The 25698-nt window shown below is 41.1% G+C and overlaps 1 protein-coding gene across 1 annotated transcript in view; it reads left to right on the top strand.

The window, feature by feature from the left end:
• The first annotated feature begins 2270 nt into the window (after nt 1-2270).
• Nucleotides 2271-25698, top strand: part of GALNT5 (polypeptide N-acetylgalactosaminyltransferase 5) — a 43917-nt gene continuing 20489 nt past the window's right edge. The window contains exons 1-3 of the mRNA XM_059167291.1: nt 2271-4194; nt 18018-18184; nt 19763-19882. Of these exons, the coding sequence (XP_059023274.1) occupies nt 2744-4194; nt 18018-18184; nt 19763-19882 (1738 nt within the window). The 5' untranslated portion in view covers nt 2271-2743. The remainder of the gene's footprint in view (nt 4195-18017; nt 18185-19762; nt 19883-25698) is intronic.

Below are 25698 nucleotides of genomic sequence, written 5' to 3'. Positions count from 1 at the left end.
GATTAATAAAGTGTTTGGGACATTTGGGCCCATCCCCCCTCACACACACACACAAACTCATGCCCATTCATGGCAAAGCCTATGTTTCCAGTCGTGCTTGTTCTCAGACATTTGTGCTTTCCCCTCATGTACTGTATGTACTCTGTCTTCACTTCTATGATTTTGCTAATTTAGCTGCCTTTCACCATCCAAATAGTATTTCTTTTCTTGGACCACAATACAAGCAGAAACAATTATGTTCTCATTCACCCCTCAAGTCTAAGGATAGTTTCTTCAAAAAATTATTCATGCAGCCCAGAACTTAGCTAGATCCCTATAGAATCCATTAGATTATTCTCTCATATTACTTATCATGTCCCCTGTAAACCCTCCTACCTGTCTGTATCCACCAATAGAGGGTGAGATCTCCAAGACAAGAGCTATGTCCTTTTTTGTTTTTAAGATTTTATTTATTTATTTGACAGAGAGAGAGATTACAAGTAGGCAGAAAGGTGGGCGGGGGCGGGGGGAGCATGTTCCCTGCTGAGCAGAGAGTCTGATGCGGGGCTGGATTCCAGGACCCTGAGATCATGACCTGAGCCAAAGGCAGAGGCTTAACCCACTGAGCCACCCAGATGCCCAAGAGCTATGTCCTTTTACTCCATATCTCTCAACACTTAACACAGGACCTAAGCCATAAAACATAACAAATATTGGAAAGGTGGATGAATCATAGCAGGCAGGAAATGACTGAGATACCAATGCTGTCCTCCATGTGGACAATCCAAACCAGAGTAAGCAGGCACTGAATAAAAAGGAGAATCACGGATTCAAGACACATGTTACCACAGCTGCATTTATCAGGCTTTTCTCCTTTGGGGCAAGGTACAAATTTAAAGACCAAATGCTACAGAAGGTAATGCAGACATATAGAGAATTCAGACTTTGTCCTTCTTCCCTTCCCAAGTCTGTAGGGGGCTAAATTTACCTGATAACAGAGACACTATGGGCTCCCAACACTAGAGTAATAAGTGGTATTGCCGTCTACAGATCCCTCAAAGTTCCCAGGAGAACAGGGCTCCTGGAAAGTGCTTCTCAAACTTCATGGGTAATGTTTTTAACAGGAGATGTTAAAAATGCAGATTTTGATTTAGTTTTACTCTGTCTGGGAGGGAATTTCACAAAAATTATAAGCAGTGCTCAAAAACAAACAAAAAACATGGGGCACCTGGGTGACTCTGTCATTAAGCAGCTGCCCTCAGCTCAGTAAGAATCCTGGGGTCCTGGGATTGAGCCCCATGTTGGGCTCCCTGCTCAGTGGGGAGTCTCTTTCTCCCTCTCCCTCTGCCACTCCTCTTGCTTCTGTGCTCTTTCTGTCAAATAAATAAATAAAATCTTTAAAAGAAAATAAGAGGTATTTTATTCTAAACCAGTATTTCTCACGTTTGACTGTACATTATAAAGACCTGGGAAGCTTCTTAAGAGCACAACACCTGGGGCGCCTGGGTGGCTCAGTGGGTTAAAGCCTCTGCCTTTGGCTGAGGTCATGATCCCAGGGTCCTGGGATAGAGCCCCGCATCGGATTCTCTGCTCAGTGGGGAGCCTGCTTCCTCCTCTCTCTCTCTCTCTGCCTCTCTGCCTGCTTGTGATCTCTGTCTGTCAAATAAATGAATTAAAAAAAAAAAAAAGCACAACACCAGACCAACTGCTGTCGCTGCCCTCGCCCCCCATCAATCAATCAAAATTAGGGGCCGGGGGACCTCTTTAGAGTGAGCCTAACATGAAACCTGCATGGCGACCACTGCTCTGCCAGCCCCCCAGTGCCTCCCCAAGTCAGGACACTCTGCAAGGTATTTGTTACTGCTCTGTGACAAGATAAATGTGGTAACTGAGGGTAAGAGTTTAGAAGCTTTTACAACAGTATGACAAACTAAGTTGATGTCTCGTCGATCTAATAATGAAAATAGAGTCATTTTAAAACACCATTGACTTCTAAAGAAACGTTTTGCTTTTCACTCAAGGAAAACCATTGAATAATTAAATATCCACTACTGGAATTGAGATCATGTTAGACCCCTTCTTTAAGCTGTTGCCTCTCAAAGCCAAAACAGGAAGGTCAGAGATTATTTGCTGGACCAGATCATTCAGAGACCTGGACACAACAGGGTTAATGAGCAGGCATGGGGTAGGTGGGGTTACAAACCAGGAACACATGCCCTTCAAGTTTTCTTTCCCTTTAATTACCAAAAAAACATACACACTCTCACATAACACGGAAGGTGAGAGCTGAATGAAGTTTTCTGGGTAATGGCTTGAAATGTTTTCCTTATGAGAAGTGGTGTTGAGTTACAGCGTACAGACGGAGCAGAGCGCTGGCAGGAGAGAAGTGGCAGCCCCAGCCCGGCCCCCACCTTTTCTTGGGCTCATAGGACGGTGGACGTGGGCTCGGGGAGACAAGTGATATGTTGAACTGTCTGGTGGCTGGAATTGACTGCTTCCAGAGTGACCTAAGGACAGTGTTTAGCACGGTTTAGCCAGGGGCCAGCTGAGCAGGCACAGATGCTCCGCTGGGAAATGCCACGCAGGCAGAGACTGACAAGCAGTAGGAGCTGAGCTTTCCCCTCTTGGACTGCTGTTTCCTGCTGTGTTCAGGGGAGGGGGCATTTCTGGCAACTCTGCTGCCTCCGCTGCTACTTCAGCTCTCTCTCGGCTCAAGGTAAGCAGGCTCCAAGGGAGGGTAGGCAGCAAGCAAAGCCTCTGCACCATGAACAAGATTCGAAAGTTTTTCCGAGGAAGTGGGCGAGTCCTGGCATTTATATTTGTCGCTTCTGTCATCTGGCTGCTCTTTGACATGGCAGCTCTCCGCCTGTCATTCAGTGAGATCAACACTCGGGTCCTCAAGGAAGACATCGTCAGGAGGGAGCGGGTAGGATTCCGAGTTCAGCCAGACCAAATGAAGATCCTTTACAGCAGCATAAAAGAGATGAAGCCCCCACTGAGGGGACACGGGAGGGGCATATGGGGTAAAGAGAACTTTAGAAAAACTGAAAAGAGTATGCTCAAGGTTGAGGATGACTTGGACCAAACCCAGAAGGAAAGAAAAAGGCAGAACGCCCCAGAAAGGGGCAAGGTTGCCCCTTTGTGGCATCCTGAGTACCTACAGACCCTTCCAGTGAGTTTTACCAAGCAGAACTCAGAAGGGCAGGACCTCAGACCTGAAGCCTATTCTCGCCGCTTGGCAAAGCAAATGAGAACTCAGGGGACTCAGAAAACCCCATTCATAGCTGCAAGAGAAACTCATTTGGCCGAAATCTCTGTACACACGGGACCTGCCGGTGTAAACCAGGAAGCTTGGAAGAGTCATGGTCTCGGCAGTGACACATCAAAACAAGCAGCCGAAAGAAATCCAAATGTGACCATCAGACCTAATACTGACGGATCAAAGCAGCAATCACAGGCAGTAGCAAATGAGAGGACACACCCTGCCGGCCCATTGTTGCCAAAATCTAGGGAAGCCATAGCCTTAAATAAAACTGAGACTCAGAGCAGAGAACTAGATTCAAATAAACGTGGAGCCAATAAGAGCCTTCCCTTTTCCAAGTTTATTGCCAACTCAAATCGCTCAAAGAAGCAATCTATTAACGAAGTACTATTGGGAGGCTTGCCAAAGGATGATGGAGCCAAAGTGGCTGGTGGGAAGAAATTCAGTTTCTCTGAAAGCCACGTTGTGATTATAACCAAGGAGGAGGAGCTCCAGACAGACTCCAAACAGGCCCCCAGTCTTAAAAACAAAACTGTGCTCCCTATTATTTTGGGTGAAAGCCGAGGGAAACACATTTCTGGGAATAGAAGTGAAACATCTTTCCCCACACTTGCTCCACAGAGAGCAATGGTAACTCAGTCTCATCAAGCCTTAGCTGAGGGGCTAGAGCCAGCAAGAATTGACTTGACTGCCACGGCCCAACTTCCAGAACTCAACCAAAGTCACATAAAAGCCTTGTTACCTGAAGAACATGGACTGCACCATGTGTTAAGAATTGATGTGACACTTTCTCCAAGGGACGCCAAAGCTCCAGGCCAATTTGGACGGCCTGTAGTGGTTCCCCGTGGAAAGGAGAAGGAGGCAGAAAGAAGATGGAAAGAAGGAAACTTCAATGTCTACCTCAGCGATTTGATCCCAGTGGACAGAGCCATTGAAGACACCAGACCTGTTGGGTAAGATCCATTTCTCTTCTCTTTCTTCCACCTGAAGTATTTTGGCCCTTGTAGAGAAGATTTATTTCTAGGTAATTTTGCATATTTTTGGTCACCTAGAGAAGGAAAGCAACATTAATCGTGAGACAGAGCCCAGATAGTCCACCATTCAAACAGAGAAAAATTCAGATAGAGCATACCCACTGTGTTCTCTCTCTACACTTAACTTCTCTGAGATTTCGGCTCTCACCCTTATTAGCTTATGCCCCATTCCTTTCCTCTACTGAAAACCTATTAAGACTATTGATGAACTTAATTCCTAATAAGGTCTATATGAATGGTAGAACTTAAAATGTAATTCCATTAAAATAGTGACAATGACATGGATTCCCAATTTCAGAACTTTACATTATTAGCAAGGGTGTCAGGAATATATTTGGGAAATGAGCACAAATAAAAGGAGCCTTCTAGGCCTCCCTGGAATTATATTCTAACCAGCAGAATTCCACCTAATCATGAGTAATGATCACCATAATAGGAACTGAAGAAATGACTTTACTCCCTAAAATGTAATATCCTTTGTAGGTGGGATGGTAGATATTATAAGAGTTTAGTTATAGAGGGAAAAATAATGTTGGGAAAAGCAATCAATCAATAGCTTGTAACATCTGCAGGATGTATAAGAGCATATCAAGAACCACTTATACGTTTAGAATTTCACCATTTACAAAGAGCCTGCATACACATCACATGAACTGCATAAGAGCCCCCAGATAGGAGCCAGTAGATATGATGGGTTCAAATTCATAGATGAGGGCCCTCTGAAAATTTATCACTTTCCCAAGGCAGCACAGCTCCAAAGCTGCCCAATGAGCCTACACGAGCCAGCTCTTCAATGAATTAAAGTCCTGTAACTACACCACAGGGATGTGGATCAAATCACAAATATCTCATCTGATCCAAATGCAGTTTGGTTCCTGGTTCTTTTTTTTATTTTTATTTTTTAAAAATTTTATTTATTTATTAGACAGAGAGAGAGATCACAAGTAGGCAGAGAGGCAGGCAGAGAGAGAGGGGAAGCAGGCTCCCTGCTGAGCAGAGAGCCCTCTGTGGGACTCGATCCCAGGACCCTGAGATCACGACCTGAGCCGAAGGCAGCGGCTTAACCCACTGAGCCACCCACGAGCCCGGTTCCTGGTTCTTTTTAGTAGTCATATGTTCACTATCCATTAATTGACAATACGGTTCCATGTAGGCCTTGATCGTCAGTTCCTGAGCTAAACGATGCTTGCCTTCAAGTTGGAATTATGGAATGTCATAATTCAGAATTAACACCTGGGTAGGTAAGCCAATGGCCTTGTTTGGCCTCAGTGAAAAACTCTTGTTTATGATCTAAGTGGCCAGTTACTAGGAGGAAGGCAGGTATAGATGAGCCTCTCATATTAGTAAGAGGAGCCTCTTCATGATGATGTTTTATCTATCTATCTATCTTCAACTCTTTCGGCCACTGGCAGGTAGCTATCAGTTAAGCACCAATACCTGCTAGGCTAAGGACCGTGCCACTCATGTCCTTTTCTCCTAAAACTCAGAACATGGGGAACAACACAAATATGCCCAAAATAAAGATGATAAAACCGAGGCCATGGGAAGTTATATTGTCCGTGGTCATAGAGCAGTAAATGTAAAGAAATTTTTAAAATCCATGCTCAGAATTAGGCTGTGCTCTTTATCGCTGGCTGATTACCCCCCAAAAGGATCCTAAAAGTTATGTGGGACCAGCTCTGATCTGAAATGCTGTATATCACATGTCACACATATATTTATGTATGCATATGTAAATTTGCCAGTTTGGAACACAAAATGCCACAGAATGAAGCAGTAGGTCAAGTAGCTCCATTTTGATGTCCTTTCGGTGGTCTGACAGACTGCTTTGGAACCTGGGGAAGAGTCAGGCACTACACAGAAGCTCAGGCTGCAGTTCCAAACCAGAGAAAGGGCAATTGTGTGAGGACCGGCAGCAAGTAATCATGAAGTTATTGGTCCTCTGAGCTACTGAAGGCTCAGCGGTGCCCAGCACCTATTAGGTTCTGAAAATTGGTGTGCGGAAGATGAAGGTGGCATAAAAGTCACAGTCAGGCTCAGTCATCTGATGGAGGCTGTCCCAGCTGAGGAGATGCTGACACGTGTGCTTGAGAGCATGAGTCAGCCAGCATGTGGCCGGGCCCCCTCCCTCTTATCACACAACCCACCTTGGCTAAACATAGGCGCTCTCCGCAAGCTGCTTCCCTGATGCTCCACGCCAACAGGAGGGAGGTGACTCCGTAGCCACCAGGGATCCTAGGCAGAGGGCCCGCTGAGGTATTTATAGCCCGTGTGTGCCACTCTTCCTTGAAAGAGGGTGAATTATTTTTCCTCTCTTTTATCCGAACACCCTGACTATAAATATGTGCCAATTATGGATTCATATGGATGAAGGTTGGGAAAAAATACAAACGAAAAACATTTGATTCATCAGGTTGGCACGATTTGAAGTCTTCTTATTTTGATTTTATTTATTTTCAGCCTTGCTCAGAAAGTATCTGAAATGGCTTACAAGAATGCACACATTAAGATTTTTTGAAGATAATACATTTTAGAAGTCAGCAGAAGGGGAAAACTGTCATAGAATATAATAAGAAAACATGTGAGAGGGAGAGACAGAGAGAGACAGAGAGATCTATAAGGACACAGGAGGACAGGAGGGCTTGCCTTGAAATTAGCCACAGTAGCAACCCACTGAAGCCCTTTAATTTTAAGAGTTCTGGGGAATATCTTCCACACTGCTCTTTACATTTTCCAAAATGCACCGCTATGGAACGATTAACACAGTAACTGGCATAACTAACTGCCTATTGAATACACACTGAGCCAAATAAAGGATGAAAACCTTTTACTAGATTGGCTAGTACGTTCCTTTAAATTCAGTTCCCCTGAGTAAAAATATTAACCAGTACCAGTGAAGTTAATATCTTCTTAAGGATGATTTAACTGATGCGCCAGGATGAGGTTGGCCCTGAGAAGGAGAGGAGACAAGCAGGATGTCCAGGACAATTTCACCAGCTCTCTTTTCAAAATCAAACTCTCTTTTCCAAAGCTCCTCTTCCCTCCTATTCTCCTGAGTCCCAGAGAACCATTTCTAAGCTGTTGAGATTCAGTCATGGCCTCTTCCAAAAGCACAAGGACCCCTGTGGGTCATGAACATTATTCTCGATCTCCTTTTCAGTGTCACCCTAACCTCTGTCCCTTGCATGATAGCTGGAGCTTTCTGCATATGACCTTCTCTCTACTGTGGGGTCTCTGCATTAGGAAAGTATCTCATGACATTTTCCTGCAATCATGGTCAGTACCATCCACTGATGTTCCTCTTAACTGGTGCCTTCCTACTGGCCCCACCAGCCTCACCTTGCAGAATCCTTACCCTTTCCTCCCACGCACACTGGTCGAACATTACTCAAAACCCAACTGCAGCTTATCTCCTCTTAGACCATGATTTGACTGTGACCTCGAAATTCCAACAACCTTTAATGCGCCCACAGTCACTGAAATACTCCCTATCATGTGCTCTTCCTTCACGAGAGCCTTAAGAATTTGTTTGCCTCCTCAGTGAAAGTATAAGCTTCTCCAGAAAACTGTCTTTTCTTTCATTTTCTGCCTCCTTGGCCCTGAACAATATGGTGTTTTGTTTTTTTTTTTTTAAGATTTTATTTGTTTATTTGACAGACAGAGATCACAAGTAGACAGAGAGGCAGGCAGAGAGAGAGAGAGAGAGAGAGAGGGAAGCAGGCTCCCTGCTGAGCAGAGAGCCGGATGTGGGACTCCATCCCAGGACCCTGGGATCACGACCTGAGCCAAAGGCAGCGGCTTAACCCACTGAGCCACCCAGGCGCCCAACGATATGGTTTTAAAAGATATGTTTCTCAGAAATGCTTTTTGAAAATTGATACTATTTTAAAACAATAAATGAAAGGTAATCATTCAAATACGGCATGCAATAATTCTTTTTATAAACTAATAATGGCTTCCTAATTTTTCATTTTGGATATATAGAGTATGTTATTAGTATCTGGCTTAAGGTAAATACATCCTGTTCTAACACGATGATCTATTCATTGATTCATACTTGTTCTTCAGTCCATAAGTTGATTGTTTGGTTTTTCCTTTTAATGTTTTGACTTTCAGGGGAGGAAAAATCTCCTTATTTTGTTTATAACAATGCTTGGTGTCCATAAGTAAAATACAGTTTCATTTTTGCCTAGAACTTTTGCCTATAAAATATGCTTCAAATAAAAATTTTTGATATAGTCATTTTAAAGTTCCATATTTATTTTATTTTTTTTTTTAATAAAGAGCCATCCTTACAGTTCTTGCTCTCAACTACTGAAGTTCGTTTCAGTCAGCAATAATCAATACACGCAGATTTTGCTAAAACGCTGTCCTATCTATGAGAAAGGCAGGGCCTTTGTATGGCAAGATGTCTGTCTTCTGGCCTGCCTCGATCTAGTTAAGATAACACTCCAAAAGTAAACTTATTTTAAGAGTGCACTTCCGGAATATGTTTTAGAGAAAAATGACTCAAAATTATTTTTTTGCTGCCAGCCTTTAGTTTTTAAAGTACAATAAGAATGATAGCATGCTGTCCTACCACTGCTGCGTCGTCATGAGGTTACTCGGTTGCTTAATGTAATGCTTTGCTTTTCTACAGAACTCCGGCAAGCTCCTTTATAAAGCAATTAAAACTGATGTTTACTCTCTTAGCCCAGAGCCAGGACTGTCCACCAATGACTTGATTCCTTCCCACACAGCTACAGAGACTTTTTCTTGGGGAACATAGGAAAAGGAAAGGATAGCACCACGCGTTTGCCACAGACCAGTCTAAATTACTGAGGGGAAAGAAAAACCTTTCTAGAACGTTAATTTCCACTCCTTCCTCCCCTCTCAATCCTACTGAGGTCAAAAACCGTAGCTAATAAATTACTAGAGGAGGAGGAGCAGTCAGGAGAGAAAACATAAACCGACCACATGTGTTTCTGAAGTTCAGGCTCCTGAAAGTTTATCTGGCTGGGAGAAAACAGAAACTCGAAAGTTAAATGAAGTGCGTATTCTTTATTTTTACACAGTGTGGATATTTTAATTGACGAAAGGAGACTGCTTTTGTGACTAACAGTGAAAAGGGAATATTATCTAAAACTGATTGCAGGAGCTCCCTGGGAAACTAAGCAGGAGCAGGAAAGAAACATCTGACAAGATGATTTAAAAGGGTTATTTCGGGTGCTTCTGAATTGTTTGTGTGTGTGTATACATGTACATTGGTGCACATCTGTGTGTTTGTGAGTTAGAGCACAGTGTGCTATTTCACTGAAAAGTCATGTCGGAGAGCAGGAAATAAACAGCAAAATTTGTTTAAACGGTACAGGCTACACCACAGCATAACAAAGGTTAAACGTAGCTGAAAGATGACACAGGGCCTTTCAATATGTTCATTTATCACACTCTCCCCATCACTTGAGAGCAGTAAGGAGGAAGATAATCAGAGGACACAAAACACATTTCTGCTACTAACTCAGAAGAAAACAATGAAATAGTGCCTGATTATGTAAAACTGAGAAATGTTAGAGCAGATCAGTGACTTTTTCCCCTAAATACTGCCAAAGACCCAGAAATGTCTCTGAAAGAAAGGAGGGGAAAAAATGTAGGAATTCGAACCTTTTACACCTCTCTTTTACTCATCTAATCCATGTGCCTAATTTAACCGCCAGCCTAATTTTATCAGACTCTGGCTGCAGTATTGCCCTGGGTACACTTTGTCTCAGAAAATAACTACCTGTTGGGCTGTTCTGGGTGACCCATTCCCCACAGAGCCTCTCAAGAATGAAACACTGTTTGCTCAAGGGTCAGAAAATTGGGGAAAAATAACAGTGTTTAGAAGCTCTCTTTTGTTGTTTGCTTTCAAAATGAAAGGAGCTTTTTAGAGTCCCTTCTCTGTTTAAAAAAAAGTCTACATTATTCCAAACTAAATTGTCTCCAAAATTGGCTCTGCTTCTAAAATGTTGTTATATGGACATGTGTGAGAAGGAGTTGTACGGAGAAACAGTATTTACAAGGGCCTTCCGACTTGCCTCCTGTCATCTGATCCTTCAAACCGTTCCTTGAGGCAGGGACAGTCACCATCCCAGCGCTGCCTATGGAGAAACTGGACCTTGAAGAGGCAGCTGAGCTTTTAGACAGCGGCCGATAATTCACTGGTGGCAGTCGTCTTTCTTCCATGTGCTGTCTGCTCACTGCCTATGAGGAGTGGGGCTCCCTATACCGGGGAGCTGGGACCGTTCATCCTTCACGCTCACCTTCCCACTTGAGCCTTACAACAGTCGTGCCAGACTGGTAAGCGTTACATCCCCTGAAGAGATGAGGAGGTAGAAAAAAAAAAAAAAAAACTCAAGGAAAGGTATTCTGGCCCAGGGTCCAACCGCTCCCAAGCGACACCACTGGAACCCCAACTTTTCTGATTCTTCCTCACTCCATAAAGATTCCACCACCCGGGGTTGGCTCTCTCCCCGAACCAGCTCCTCCTGCCTCGGAGTGACCATTACCCTCACCTCTCCTGTGTTGGCCGAGGCTGTCTGAATCAGGGGATTCTCGCTTGCGGGGCCTCACCGAAAAAGGGCTTATTTATGTTCTAGGCAACGCTGTGTTTGTGTGTGCATGTGTAGATTTTATAAGTGTATGTGTATGCACACTTTTGTTCCAACCAACCCTCACAGCAACACTATGAAAGACATATTATCTCTCAGATGTTTTACAGGTGAAAAAATGAGGCCGAAGCTTGAAAAGAATGGACCATGTATCTGCTGTCCCTGCGAGCCAATAGCCAAATTGCTAAAACTTCCTAACATCTAATCCCAGTCCTCTTTCCATAAGGATACATCTCCTCCTTCCTTTTCCTTTGCTTCCTTAGAATCACACAACTCTGACAGAAATTAAAACATCTCTCTTCCTCTTCCTTACACATGAGTCAGAGTTGTGTGAAAGGAATTAGTGTTGTTTATCAGCTACCTCCTCAGAGAGAAAATTGGTAGGAAAGTATTTTCTATACAGCACTAAGCAAATGTCGACCACAGCAAATGGCTCTGAGCTCCCACTAGGTGATCTACCATCTGAGCAAGCTCCCTGCCTCCAAGGCAAGGACTGCAGAACGTTTTGCGGAAGCACAGGGTATTCCCAGAGTAAGGAAGGGAGACCCTGTACCTGGCCTGAGAGAGGACAGAGACCGGAAGGGTAGGGAGTCAGAGAAGTGGGGGAAAAGCGGAAAAAAAAAAAAAAATCCATTAAGAAACTGAAGGAAATCCGACATGAGGTTGGGGAGTGTTGTGGAAATGAGATCATGGAAAGTAAGCAGAACACAGATCCCCTCAGAACCTTGTTAAGGTTCTTCTAAGGACCAGTGAGAAAATGTGGAAAATAAAACCACTTGACGTACCTTTTCTCAAGGGTCTTGTGACACAGAGGGAAGCACTTACAGGTGAACAAGGCTCAGGTTGCATAGACAATCTCAGAATGTTACTACTGGATGAAGCATCAAAGTTGATCTAATCCAGTCCCTTGGGTTAAAGAGAAGTCTGAGAAGGGAAGTGACTTGCTCAAGGTCATAGCTACCCCCAAGGTGCCCTGACCGTCACCCAGAACTATTTCTGCCACATGACATCACCGCTGTTCTTTTCCCTTTCATGCTGATTTCACTCCAACAGCTGCCTGCTCAAAATAGCCGATTGTTAAACTGAGAAATGTTGATCCAGAGTCCAGTAGCTTTGATGGATATAAGGCGACCTCAGAAACCACAGCCTCAGCTGGCTGAGGCTTTTGGGGTAGAGGTGGTGAGTGTGCCTGAAATCTTCTAAATTAGCAGTCAGGCAATTTTGACTGAATGTCAGGGTTGTCTACTCTAGAAAGAACAAAACACAGAAGTAAACTTTTTATATAACTATACCCTATTATCAGGGAGAAGTCAAGAAGCCCCAATATATCAAACATCTCCTAGAAAAGAATATAATTCTGGAGGAAGCTCCTCAGTGGGATGCCCTATTCCCCCTTCTGATCCTCCCAAAGATAGCAAAGCTTAGAGAGTGAAGGCCCCTGAAGGCTTACCTCCAGGCACTAGTTGAATTGCAAATCGGACTTGAGAAATATTCTCCACGACCTTCTGTTCAAACCTGAGAAGACTGAGACTTGACCCACATAGTACATTTTGATGGTTTCGGAATAAAATGAAAAATTCATAAAAATGAGAGAATGTTATCATTTCCCCAATCTTATGATTTGAAACCTTCTTTATGGGACAGACTACATTCAAATCGGGTTAGTGGCTGAGCATTCAGCACTCACAAGCCAAAAAGGCAAACCACATCACTCCCTGAGTCTCTTGATAACTGACGAGCCCCCTTGACAGATCTGAACTAAAGGTTTGCCTGAGAAAAGGTCATTGTACCCAGTCAAAATGTGTGTGTTTGCATTGTGGATACTCTCAAGTCCTCACATGGGTTTTTGCTATGGACCCTACACAGTATTTTTATATGCATTATTGCATCAAATCTTCACAGACACTCTGTGAGGAAAGCATTGTAATCTTCACCCTAAAAGTAAAGAAACTGAGGATGTGCACAGTTACACGGCTTACTTGTGGTCACGCAGCCAGTAAGTGTCAGAAAGGAATCAAAACTCGGTCCCTTCTCATCTTTCTCAAGTCTAGAGAAAGTCCAGAAAGCTGTTCCATCAAAGTAGTATCAGCCATACGCTGGTCAGCTGACCTCACGTCAGAGCCTCCATTAGGTAAGTACCTGGATTGGCCGCCATGATGTAAGTCCTAGTTTTTCCCAAACCGAACAGATTGGTTTAGTTTTTAGAAATAGTACGGAGTCTGTGGGCTCTAAACACCTGACTTGTGAAATGGATGAACATCTAGAATAAAAATATGACTTCTTAACCTCAAAAAAGATTACAAACCCAGGAATAGCTTGCATTTAAATGAGACTTCACCTGAGCTGCAACTCCTCCCCTCACTACAGCAGAAAGCAGGGTTTCCAACAGGCAAATCGTAAGAAAGGAAATTTGCTTTTAGCTGGTCATTGGAGGATCATTTGAAATTCTTTTCACAACCTGTAGTAACCTAGATGACTGTCAGTACATAAAAAGGGTGTAGGCGTTAATGTGGAAAGCCCTTCTGGTCTGGTGTACTGCACCTTTAAACAAAGCTAGCTTGCTAGTTTTTCTAGACACCTGGAAACTTGTTTGCCCTGCTGAGTTGTGCAGGCAAACAGGTACATATAATTGTTAGCGTGGCCCGGCTTCTCAGCCACCCAAAGCAAGGCACACTCTGTAACTTTGTATTTCCAGTCTCTCTCAGCTCCTTCTGTGCCCCTTTTCCCCATCCTTTGATGCTGCCTCTTTTTCCAGGCACCAGTGTGACATGTACAATATAATCTCCCACAGAGTCATCTTCAGTGGGTTCTTTAAATGCATCTGAAATATGTGTCTGCCAATAATTGGCAGATTTCCTGCTTATTTCCTGCGATTCTGGCATCTAGTGGAATCCTTCATGACCCCACCCATTTGGATTTCTAATTTTAAAACTAAGGCACCATGATGGGCTGAGGAGAATGGAAGCTCAGATATTTGGTTATGGAGGTGCCTCTCCCCAAATCTCAAATCTCTGAGAGCTCTTCCAATCTCTAATTTCATACTGGCTTACGTGACAACACTTCTTGGAACTTCCTTCTAAAAGAGACCAGAAATCTACTGTTTTATTATTATATGAGAAGATTCATCAGCATTAGACTACAAGGTTAACTCCCCGATGTATTCTCGTTTATAACTAGATTTTCTAATATCAACCAAATTTTAACAGTAAAGCAATTCTCAGGACTTCACAGAGAGGCATGTTGGTTCAGACGGCTCAGGCAGAATTTGTGCAGCTGACCCTTTCTTTTTAGAACTGGTTTATTTTTCTTAGCACCGAATCATGTAAGGAGTATTTAAGTGTAAAATGTGCATTTTCCATCCATTTGCATTATAAAATTAGAGATGAGGAAGTCATAGGGAGTCACTGATGTCTTCCTCAGGCTATTAAACTCCTCTTAGCTTACTTCTTCTCTCCCAACATATAGCTCACGATGGAACTTTTACCCATTTTATACCAGTATCCTCAAAATCCTCTACCATTTTTCTTTCTATTTCGTTTGCTCTGATGACCCCTAGACTTGGATTAATTTACCAATTTTCTTTTATCTCCTCCTAAATTGGGCTGACAGACCCTCGTGGAGTAAATCACACCAGCATTTTGACTAAAATTTTCAGATCTTCTAATTCAGGAAAGCACTTAGTGCCCCTCAGAAATCCTTTCATAAGTAGTTGGCCATTACTCCCTCCCATTATTCATAGTGTCAGTTCGAAATACTCTCTATTCTTCTCAAAGCCCTACACATTAACAAACAACCTTTCCTCCAACATGAGCTACAAATTCTTTCAACTTCTCTGTGCATAAATTCATCTGTATACATTACCACCTTTTTTCTTCCTATCTCAAAGAAAAATGTCTCTTCTTCCACCATTAATATTTTGATTTAAGCTCCATTCCATTTCCATTTTTTTATCCACCCATTTAATACACATTTGTCAAATATTAATTATGTGTAACTATGCTAGAAGCATTGTAGTAAGCAGGAAATTCTGGATGCAGAAAATAAAAAATAAAATCAATAAATTAATGCTATGGCCTCCAGAACCATGAAAGAATATGTTTCTGTTTTTTTAAGCTATGAACTTGGTTATAGCAGCCAGAGGAAACTAATATAATTTGGTTTCAAAGAGTGGGTTGCTGATGTCACAAACACCTAAAAATGTGGAAGGATTATTCAAGTAATATCGAAAGAATCGAATAATAGATAAAAGCAGGGAAAATTTTGAGAAACACAACAGGCCAAGCCTGGATTGCCTTGAAGAAATTGTTAGTAGAAACATACATGTTAAAGATGCTACAGGTGAGGGCTTAGAAGGAAGTGAGAAGTACAGAAAAGAAAACTTCTGTCCTCTTTAAGAATACACATACCGACTTGAATAGAATGTTGGTAAAAAATATAACCATTCTAAGTGCATCTTGTGAGGGTTCAGAAGTAAATGTAGAATACAAATACTGGGAACAGGAGTTACAATGACCCTTGCAAGATAGTGGCAGAAACTGTGTCTAAATTGTGTCCAATAGCTGTGTGGAAGCAGAAATTGTAAGCCATGCACTTGGATAATTAACTGAAGAGAATTCCAAGTCAGATGTTGAGGGTGTATACTGGTATTTCTTTTCTTTCATAGTAAAATGTGAGAAGAAAGAGATAAATTGAGAAAGAAACTGATAAGCAGGGTTTTTTTTTAATTTGTTACAGCAGCCACAGGAAACTAATACAGCCCTTAAATATCTCACATTATTTAGAAATGCCAATTCGTTGATCTCTAATGTAGAATCAGATCAGTTTGAGTTGCCTACTAGTTGATGTTAACACTGGGTACCTGATTACTAGATCAGGGTATCTGGTAAAAATGTATCATTTTGATTTTACATCACTTGAAGATTTGGGACATGCTCCCATCAGCGCTCTCTCTCTCTCTCTCTCTCTATATATATATATATATATTTTTTTTTTCTTAAGATTATCTACAAATGCTAAGTAAAATTAAGTCCACCTTGTCTTAGAGCTCAGATTCCCAAACTGGCCTATCACAACTTGTGGGTTGTCTAATTGTTTGTAGAATTTTACTTACATTGTTTGTTTGTTCTTTAAGACACAGATTCTCAGGGATTATTCAGAATTGCTGGATAGAATTTCTGGGGCTAATGATTGGCTATGTATGTTTTCATAAGGCTTTGTAGGTTAGTATCATAACTATCCACTTTAAGGAACCATTGAAAGTACAGACCAAAGCTGGGTTTGCCTATCTTTTCTTAAGTATCTGCTGTGTGTCAGATAAATAGTAGGTGAGTTTTATAAAATACTTGCACTTAATCTCACAATAAATCCATTCTTCATCTCTGCTTGGATGTTCTTAATCTCGAGCAAATTCAGGTTCAAAGGAGTTACACAATTTATCTAAGCCAGTAATTAGGGGACCTGGTATTTGACCACATACTTACCTGATTCCAAAAGCCATGTTCTTAGTACAGAAAAATCAGGATAGTGCAGTGGAATGACAACAATTTGTTCACATTTCCGTATATATCCTTTTTAGGTGAATCATATTGGATAAGCCATCTAACTTCTCCAGCTTCAGTTTGCTCTATTTAGAGAAGAGGGTAAAAATATGGATCTCAGACCGTTGTTATAGTTATCTACATGATAATACTTTATTAAGTACTATTGATAAATGGTGAGTGCATGGAAATATGGTTTTACTATGGTTTTTGCTCTTATCTATTTCTTTTTTAGGGACTAAGCAAAGTGTAGCTATGTCGTCTGGCAGAAGTGCCTGCTCCCACAAAATGCTACATCTGCTGCCAGCTTCTTTTATTCTTGAGAACTTAAGGCTTCCTGAATGGCTATTTCTGGAGCCAAACTGGACAGAGTTTGAGTCCCAACTCTGCCATTTACTAACAGTATAATCATGAATTGCCTTGCCATGATTTTAATTATTCATCCATAAAAAAGGGAAGAGATGTTGTTGGTTTAAATTGAAATAATACAGCATGCCTATAATATTTATTTATGGTCATTATAATTTAATTATGACATTATAACAGTAGTTGTGTTAGAGGATGGCAAATACTCTTTGTGAGGTTCCACTCGGCACCCTCCTATGAAGAGTAACAGGCAGGGGATGGAAGAATGCCAGCAGTGAGGCAGTACACATTGCAGGGTGGGGGGAAAAAAAGAAAAAAAACAAGACCAATTACAACCCACCTGAATACCAACTCCCACTGTAGCCTTATCCTCCTCTCTATCCCAGGACTTATTTCAACTGTGGTTACTCTGTAGCACTGAGAGTCTCAGCAAATAACCCCTAAATAGATAGAGAAGATGAAGAGTTTAATTATATATCTCCATATACATCCATAAATACACTCACATGCAAGGTGGGAGAAAAAATATTTCCTTTGGCACTTGGCAGGAGGCCCTTTGGAAGGGCAATCAGAAACTACTTGGTAACATTAAATAAGTCAGAGTGTTCTCTTGTGGTATATGGTCTAAGTAAGATAGCACTAGCTACCATTTGGTGAATTCCTATGCCAGGAACTGTGCTAGACATTTCATGTGTGTTCTCACTAGACTGTAAAGCTCTGTTGAATAAGAAACTTTACCTAATTTTAAAGATGTAGAAGCAGAGATACAGAGTGATTAAGCATGGTATCAATGGATAAAGACCTGGGAAATATTGGGGGTGAGATCCAAAATAGTGTCTAACCACCTGCAAAGCCTATGTCCTTCCTGTCCACTACAGCGAGTTGCCGCTACAGGGACTTCTCACATCTTGTCTTGCATTGCTAGTCCTTTCACAGCAACTGCTGTTACTGGCTATTCTTACTCTGCTGTCTATTTTGCTTATAACCCTCCCCAAGAAAAACACATGATAAAATCATCACTGATATATATAGTAGATGTTGGATGGATGAATGAATAAACAGATATACAGACAAACAGAGAGACAAACAGATAGATATACAAACAGATAAACAGAGCGTGTGAGTGTATGTATACCTATATACAATTGCCCTCTGTGACTTGTAAAACCATCTCATTAGTTTTAAAATAAGTCCTGCTTGTGTCCTGGCCCAGGTGTGCAGAGCAGCTCGTTCATGATAACCTCCCAACCACCAGTGTCATCATGTGCTTTGTGGATGAAGTGTGGTCCACTCTCCTGAGGTCTGTTCACAGTGTCCTTAATCGCTCTCCTCCACATCTCATCAAGGAGATTCTGCTGGTGGATGACTTCAGCACCAAAGGTAGGAAAACCACTCCTGAAAAATTGAAGTTCGATATGAGGCAATAGCAGTTTGGGTGGATGGCAAAAATATCAAATCATTGTTTCATGTGGTGCTTTGGAGGCATAAAGCCAAGCATCTATGGGATATAGAAAGTGAATTCTATCTTCAGTTAGCTGTCTCAGACTTTCCTTCCGCAGTGCCTTCTCTGCCATGTAGAAATGATTTTCTAACTATAGCTCCTTGGAGCACTTTGAAATCCCAGAGACAAGAGAAGATACTCAACAGTTTTATGAAATCTAATAAGCTAGTATCCTCACAATTAATAGGATGCCTTTCCCAGTGATAATAACAAGTCAGAGTTAGACTCTACGGAAAACAAAGAAATGGAAGGCCGATGGTTTCTTCTTCAATAGCAAAGCAAGTTATGTGTTAAGTGTTGAGAAGACAAATTGCCAAAAGAACCAAAGAGATGAGGTTTCAATAGAGTGCAAAGGCAGAAACGGTCTGGAAGAAGTGAAGAATCTCCTTTTGGGGTCCTCACATAATTTGTGTATATAAATGGTCCATTTCCACCTGAGGTCCCATAGCTACCACATTACCAATTCCCAAAATGCAGTGCACTTTAGAAAATTTAGAAAATAGCAAAGAGAGGACAGCCCCAATAGAACAACTCAGTTCTGTTCATGACCAAAATGGCATGAGCCAGTTTCATCAGCCTCAGAATTCCACTAAAATGCCTTAAAACAAACAAACAAACAAAAAACTGGTTGAAAATCTTGAGAAGGGGCCTTGAAAACATAAACAGAAATAGTATCCATTCACCAAGCAAATAATAGTCTTTTTATGAATGACAAATCCAGGGACCTGAAGAACCATTTGGAGAGATCTAGCTTACATGGTTTTGAGGGTCCTCTTTAAGGAAAAAAAAAAAAAAATCCCACAAAGTCAGTAAGGAAGTGAGCAGCAGAAGTACTTCTGGAAACCTTTCCTTCCTGGGGTATCTGTCAATAGCTTAATTACACATAGAAGTGACTGCAAGTCATGTAAATATATCCCATAAAACCCCAACAACATTCCTTTAGATGCATTCCTCCTTGGCCACCCAAAAGACAAAAGATGTATGGCTCCGATGATGTCATAGTAGGGAAGTGACAGTGCCCTTAACCAATTGCAGTTATAATAACTTTCTTTCACAAATTTTCCAATTTGCATACAATGCTTAGCCTCTGGTCTGGGTCTTGGAAGGGGCCTTTGTAAGCCAGGAATTTTGTACAGAAACCTGAGTTTTCATTTATCTCAGGGCAAATTTGCCCCTGTCCTGACAAATATTTAGAAAAGGTAAGCCCTTCTATGGGTCATTTGGCAACACTAAAAAAAAGGATTTGGAATTTGAGAAACAGATAGCGTGGTGTATTGAATACAGAAAAAAATTCACCCAAGAAAATGACATCAGAAAATAAAATCATGCCCCAAGGAGTAAAATTTACTGACTACAGTAAACATGGTTTCTGGAATTTGATGTTGAGAAGCCACTGCTGGTATTATCCCCATCTTGTTACTTAACATGTGTCCTTGTCTGTTCTTACTGTGATATAGACTACCTAAAAGGTAATTTGGATAAATACATGTCTCAGTTTCCAAAAGTTCGGATTCTTCGTCTCAAAGAGAGACATGGCTTGATAAGAGCCAGGCTGGCAGGAGCACAGAATGCAACAGGTAAGAAACTGCCAATTCTTTTTTGTTTTACCTATATTTTCGTTTTAGTTTATTTGCTTTCAAATATATAGCAAATTTGAAATAATACTTCAGTGAACACCCACATGGCCATCATCATGCCACCAATTTGAACTTTCTGTACCATGTGCTTCATCACACATATACACAAGCACGTGTCTATACATACACAGTTTTATCTTCAACTTTTTAATTCACAGACATTATGACACTACAGCGCTGTGTACCTTAGTAGGCATCTCTGCAAAATACAGACATTCTCTTAGATAAGCACACTTTCCTATCTAAATATCCTCTGGTTTATACTCTTTCAGACCTCCTCATTGCTCCTAAAATGTTTTGTATAACTACTTCTCTCTTTTGAAATTTGAGATCTTATTACGTCTCATGCACCACACTTAGTTGTTTAGTTTCCCCAGCTCCTCAGTCTAGCGTAGACAACACACTACTTCCAGTTGACGTGTTTTCAGAGTCCAGGCCACATTCTGAAATTTTCTCATTGTTTCCTGATGTTACACTCAGGATAAATGTTTTTGGCATGAATAGTTTGTAATATTCTACTATGTAGGTGGTAGGAATTACGTATTGCTTAATGGCTTCAAATCATTGATACATGATGTCAGGTTGTCCCACTGTGGATGATAGTAATTTTGAACATTTGGTTAAAATATTGACAGCCAGATATTTCTTTTGGGGGTAGGAAGTATTTGTAATGTGATACTTTTGATCCATATGAATACTTTTTTCCTTACATTTTACTCAGTGGTTTTGCACCCATTGATGATAATTACTTGAATCAGTTATTACACCGGGGCTGTCCATTTCTCTGTCCTTCCCTCCTCTTTTTATTCGTCCCTTTCTCTCTCTCTCTCTCCTTCCTCTTTCCCTCTTATGCTCCCATCAACAGGAATTTATGCTTTAAAAAATTCTATGTGTATATTATTAACTTCCTTTCTTCTGTCTATTCTTCCCTCCTTCCTTCCTTCATTTATCTATTTCTTTATTTATTGCAGTTATATTTATTTATTGCAGTGGTCCCAAATTGGACCACTTGGAGCCCCTTTAAGCCTATGCTTTTTTGACCTCATCCATTGGTATTTGTGGACTTAGAATTGTTTACTTTTCTCTTCCTTGACCTATGTGTATGTCTGTTCTTCTAATAGGGCTGTGTTCCCAAAGAGCAATATAATCTTCTTCTCTTCGCTTCTTTTTAGGGTGTGGGTGTTGGTGAGTGAATGGGGGGAGCCAAATCTCTTCTGCCCATGAGTACTCTAAAAAAAAAAATCAAACATATTGATTTATTTTCACAGTCTTCTGTGGAAAGACCCATTCCCTGTAATAATAGCTGAACTTATGTACCAGGTTCCATTCTAAATACTTTGTACAGTAATTGATTTCATCCTCACAATAACCCTAGGAGCTAGGTACAATAATTTTCCTCATTTTACAGATGAAGATATGGAAGCACAGAGAGGTTATGACTTGCCCAAGTTCTCCCAGCTAGTAAGTGCTACAGCAGGATTGGAACCCAGAAAACTTAGCTCCAAATTTGCACTCTTATCTGCTACATTTTCCTACCTCTAGACATCTAGCTACTCTTGCCCTAAGCTATGGCATTACTGATCTCCACCAGCTTGAATTTAAGCATGTTCTTTTTTTTTTTTTTTTTTTTTAAGATTTTATTTACTTATTTGAGAGAGGGAAAGAGCATGAACTGAACAGGGCGCCTGACGTGGGTCTCCATCCCAGGACCGTGGGATCACTACCTGAGCCAAAAGGCAGATGCTACTGACTGAACCACCCAGGTGCCCTGCATTTAAAAGCATGTACTAATGATAAATTATCTGCTCATCTAGTTATACTTCCTTGTAACTAGGCCCCAAATTTTGAACTTTTCTTATCCCATTGGTTTGCTAACAAATTTCTTTGGCCTGTAATGGAAATCTAAAATGAACTACAAATACATCACACCAAAATTGACATTGTGGTGATAACTAAGATTATTAATGATAAACCGTATTTGGAACATTAAGTAAAAATCCACGTTGGATTTCTTTTGGGAATAATTACACACAATAATTTACAAAAATAGGATAGTGAGGAAATAGGCCAAGTGGGCAAGTTTGGGGCTAAGATCTGGTTGAAGAACCTTCCCAGGCAAGTGGAAAAAGAAGTGCAAAGTCCTGGTGGAGAAATGTTCTGTGTATTAAAGTTAAGGAAAGCTTATTCTGGCTGATGGGTGCTGAGCCTGGAGAGAGTGACAGGAGATTCATCTGTGGGGCAAGACAAAGGTGGGCTTTTGTAAAGTATTGAGTCATTTAAGGAGTGTAGGCATTATTCTTGGTATCATATGAAAACAATGAAGTACATTAAAGAGGAGGATAAAATTGTTTGGCTTAATTTAAAGCTCACTTTGACCACCTATAGACAATGGGTATTAGGAAGAGGAGAGAGGAAGGAGGGAGACCAATTAAGAGGTTACCATAGCAGCGCCTGGATGACTCAAGTCAGTTGAGTGTCCACTTCTAGCCTCGGCTCAGGTTGTGATCTCGTGGGTGGTGGGATTGAGCCCCACAGGTGGCTCTGCACTCAGAGGAGAGTCTTCTTGAAGATTTTCTCTCCCTCTGCACTCCCATCACTCATTCTCTCTCTCTCTCAAATAAATTTAAAAATTTTAGAGAGGAAAAAAGGAGGCTGTTATAGTTGTCCAAGCACAAGGGAGGTACAAGGACAGTGAAAGGAAAGGGTCAGAGTAAGACTATATTGTGGACATGGAGACCACAGGACTTGTCATCAGATAAGATATGAAGAGAGCAATAATGAAAGGAGTCCCTCCAAAAAAACCAAAAACCAAAACAAAACCCTAGAATTGGCATCTGAGCAATTTGGTGGGCTGTAGGGCAATAACCAGAGGAACAGATTTGGGATTGCAGTTGAGTTCTGATTTTGTCCATGTAAATTTGAGATGAAAATGAGACATCCATGTAGAGAAAGCTGACAAGCGCAGAACCAAAAATGTACTGCTTTTAAAAACCTTCTCTGTGCCTGCCTGGAGCACAGAGCATGCTGGCGATGATCTCCAGAAGAGTCCAAACTGTTAGACAACATAGGAGTCCTCTTCGGATGGGCTGCATGAACTCGCTCAAAGCAGCTGCCTAAATCGGCCTGCTCAAGTAGTTGTGTTTATACAGCCAGCAAATAATTTCTTTGAATTTAGAAAATCCAAATGTAAAAATATAAACTTGGCTCTCAGTCAGTCATTAACATGCTTGAACACATTAGCTCAGTTTTTGTTGGGTAATTCTCAAATTATTTGGACTATGACCCATGTTAAGAAATAAATCTTACATCACAACCCAGTGCATATATATATATATGTTACCCATATAACTACAGTAGACATTTCATGAAATAACATATGTAGCAGATTCTAATACTTTCTTTGCTATTTTATTTGTTTCTTAGAGTCTGACAAAGCCCACCATATTGTCGCAATGACTTGTTAATGGGTCACAACTCTACTTTGGAGAGTCCAGCTACGTACATCTTAATTGCTTGCCACTGTCTAGTGAAGAGTTGCTTCTCAAACTATCAGAGAAGAACTTTTTTTCTTTCTAATTTCCAAATTTTGTGGACCCACCCCTTTGTAAATTATAATAAACTACCTAAGAGAGAAAAAATAAAGCTATAATCACAATTATATGTGCATACATCTATACAATATGTATATAGATATATGCATAATTTATTATGTATAACATATACATGTGTATATAGATAAAATACATAACATAAAAAATGACATAAAATAAATACACAGCATAAATAATGACATATAAGTTATACACATACACATATATAAAACAGAGAATAAATTAACAAATTCCAGCAACCTGCTGGAATTTTAAAGCAATCATTTTCAATTTCTGTTCCTGTGTCTGATGGCAGGGTCTGTGGCCCACAGTTTGAGTAGCATTGGAGGGACACCAATCCCTGAATTTGGAAAGGAGTTGAAACGTGTGTTCTGTTGGGATCAGTAACAACTTTGTTGAAGGATACATCCAAAAGGCCTAAAGTGTACCTGACTCCTGTGGGCAATTCAAAGGGATTCAGAAGCCCATACCAGTTTTGGCTGAGGAAATAATTCAAGGACCATTCGGGGACTGGCCCTAAGTGGGGCTGGCCAGCCTGTTCACTCTCCCAGACTCTCCCTGGGCATTCCGCAGCCATCACAAGTAAAGCACAGGCAGGAGACATTGTGGGCCTAAAAAGTCTCTGTAATCAGAGATCAGCAAAGATACCAGGGCAGAAATTTTCTCTAGACCGCCTCGGCCAAACAAAGAGATGAGAGACAAGAATCTGAATTCAAAATCTGACAGGCCCTGACAGCTTTTGTTTCCTAAAGGATTTTTCCTTTAGGATTCAGAGAAAAGGGAGGGGAAGCCACAGGCAAGGATGAGAACAAAGATCCAAGGACCTACAGAAACTATCCAGATGGCCCCATTTTGGTCCCAGGGTTTTATTAGACTCTCCAAAAGTATGTAATATGAAATAATAAGTCACAAAACAGTGACTCTCTGAACACTAGCAATGTTCACTACATGTTTAGTTTCCAGTGTATGACAGGTTCTTCATCTGGATATGATTCAGGCAAAAAGATCGGGTCCAATCAGTCATTTCCTGAGATGGAGGAGATAGAGACTTCAAGTAGGACTTAAAAATCTGAACGGTGGTCCAGGGTCAGTGGGTCTCTAGGGGAAGTGTCCTGCAGGAAACCAACAGGAGTAAAAAGAGATGCAGTAATTGAGGTACAGGGTGAACAAGCCGAACATTCGGATCTCATGTGAGTATTGAACAAAAGAGCAAGTTATTGCCCTGCCAAGATGAGTCTACATGGGCAGGTTCAACAGTACACTCTGGAGAGTCAGAGTAGAGATCAGATTCTCATTTCCTTTATAACAAGGGCATTTGGCAAAATATATGACATTGCCATGAGCATTCCAAAGAATCAGTTGGCTAACTTTAAGTATGTGAACTAAAATGACATCTAACTCCTGGACAGCCCTGAGGTCTCCTGAAAAGCGATAGTCTTTCTGTAAATTTCTACAACTTGTTTCTGTTGCAAGTAAAACAGATGGTTTCCTTAGCATCACTTATAAATTATTATGTAAAATTAAACAACCAGCCAGGCCCACATCCCTCAAGGAACCCTAAACACAACATGCCAACACTAATTGGTGCTGGCAACAATATCCCAAGCTGGTTGGCTCAATAGAAATGGGGGGCCTGTACTCAACAAGGAACCAAAGCTTTCTGGTACATTGTGCATCTCTAGGTTGGTCAAAAAGTAAATAAATAAATAAGTTACAATCAAACCCATCTGCAAACAATCCAGCATCACTGTTATCTACTTAGGAAACAGAAAAACCTGTCATGTGGTCATCAAGATAAAATTCTTGGGACACCTGGGTGGCTCAGTTGGTTGGACAACTGCCTTCGGTTCAGGTCATGATCCCGGAGTCCCCAGATCAAGTCCCGCATCGGGCTCTCCTCTCCATGGGGAGTCAGCTTCTCTCTCTGACCTTCTCCTCACTCATGTTCTCTCTCACTGTCTCTCTCTCAAATAAATAAATAAATAAAATCTTTAAAAAATATATATATAATTCTTTGGGCTCTAGCTTAAACACTCATTGAAAAAACAGTAATATCACTAGCTATTTATAAGAAATTTAGGTTTCAGATAGATCTTAGAACTATCCCCATAAGGTAAATCTCAGAAAGGGTAAGTAATTATCCAG

This window comes from Mustela lutreola, chromosome 3 (genome assembly GCF_030435805.1).
Source record: "Mustela lutreola isolate mMusLut2 chromosome 3, mMusLut2.pri, whole genome shotgun sequence".
Lineage (NCBI taxonomy): Eukaryota > Metazoa > Chordata > Mammalia > Carnivora > Mustelidae > Mustela > Mustela lutreola.
Note: the sequence above shows the minus strand (reverse complement) of the source record. Positions and strands in the feature narration are given on the sequence as shown.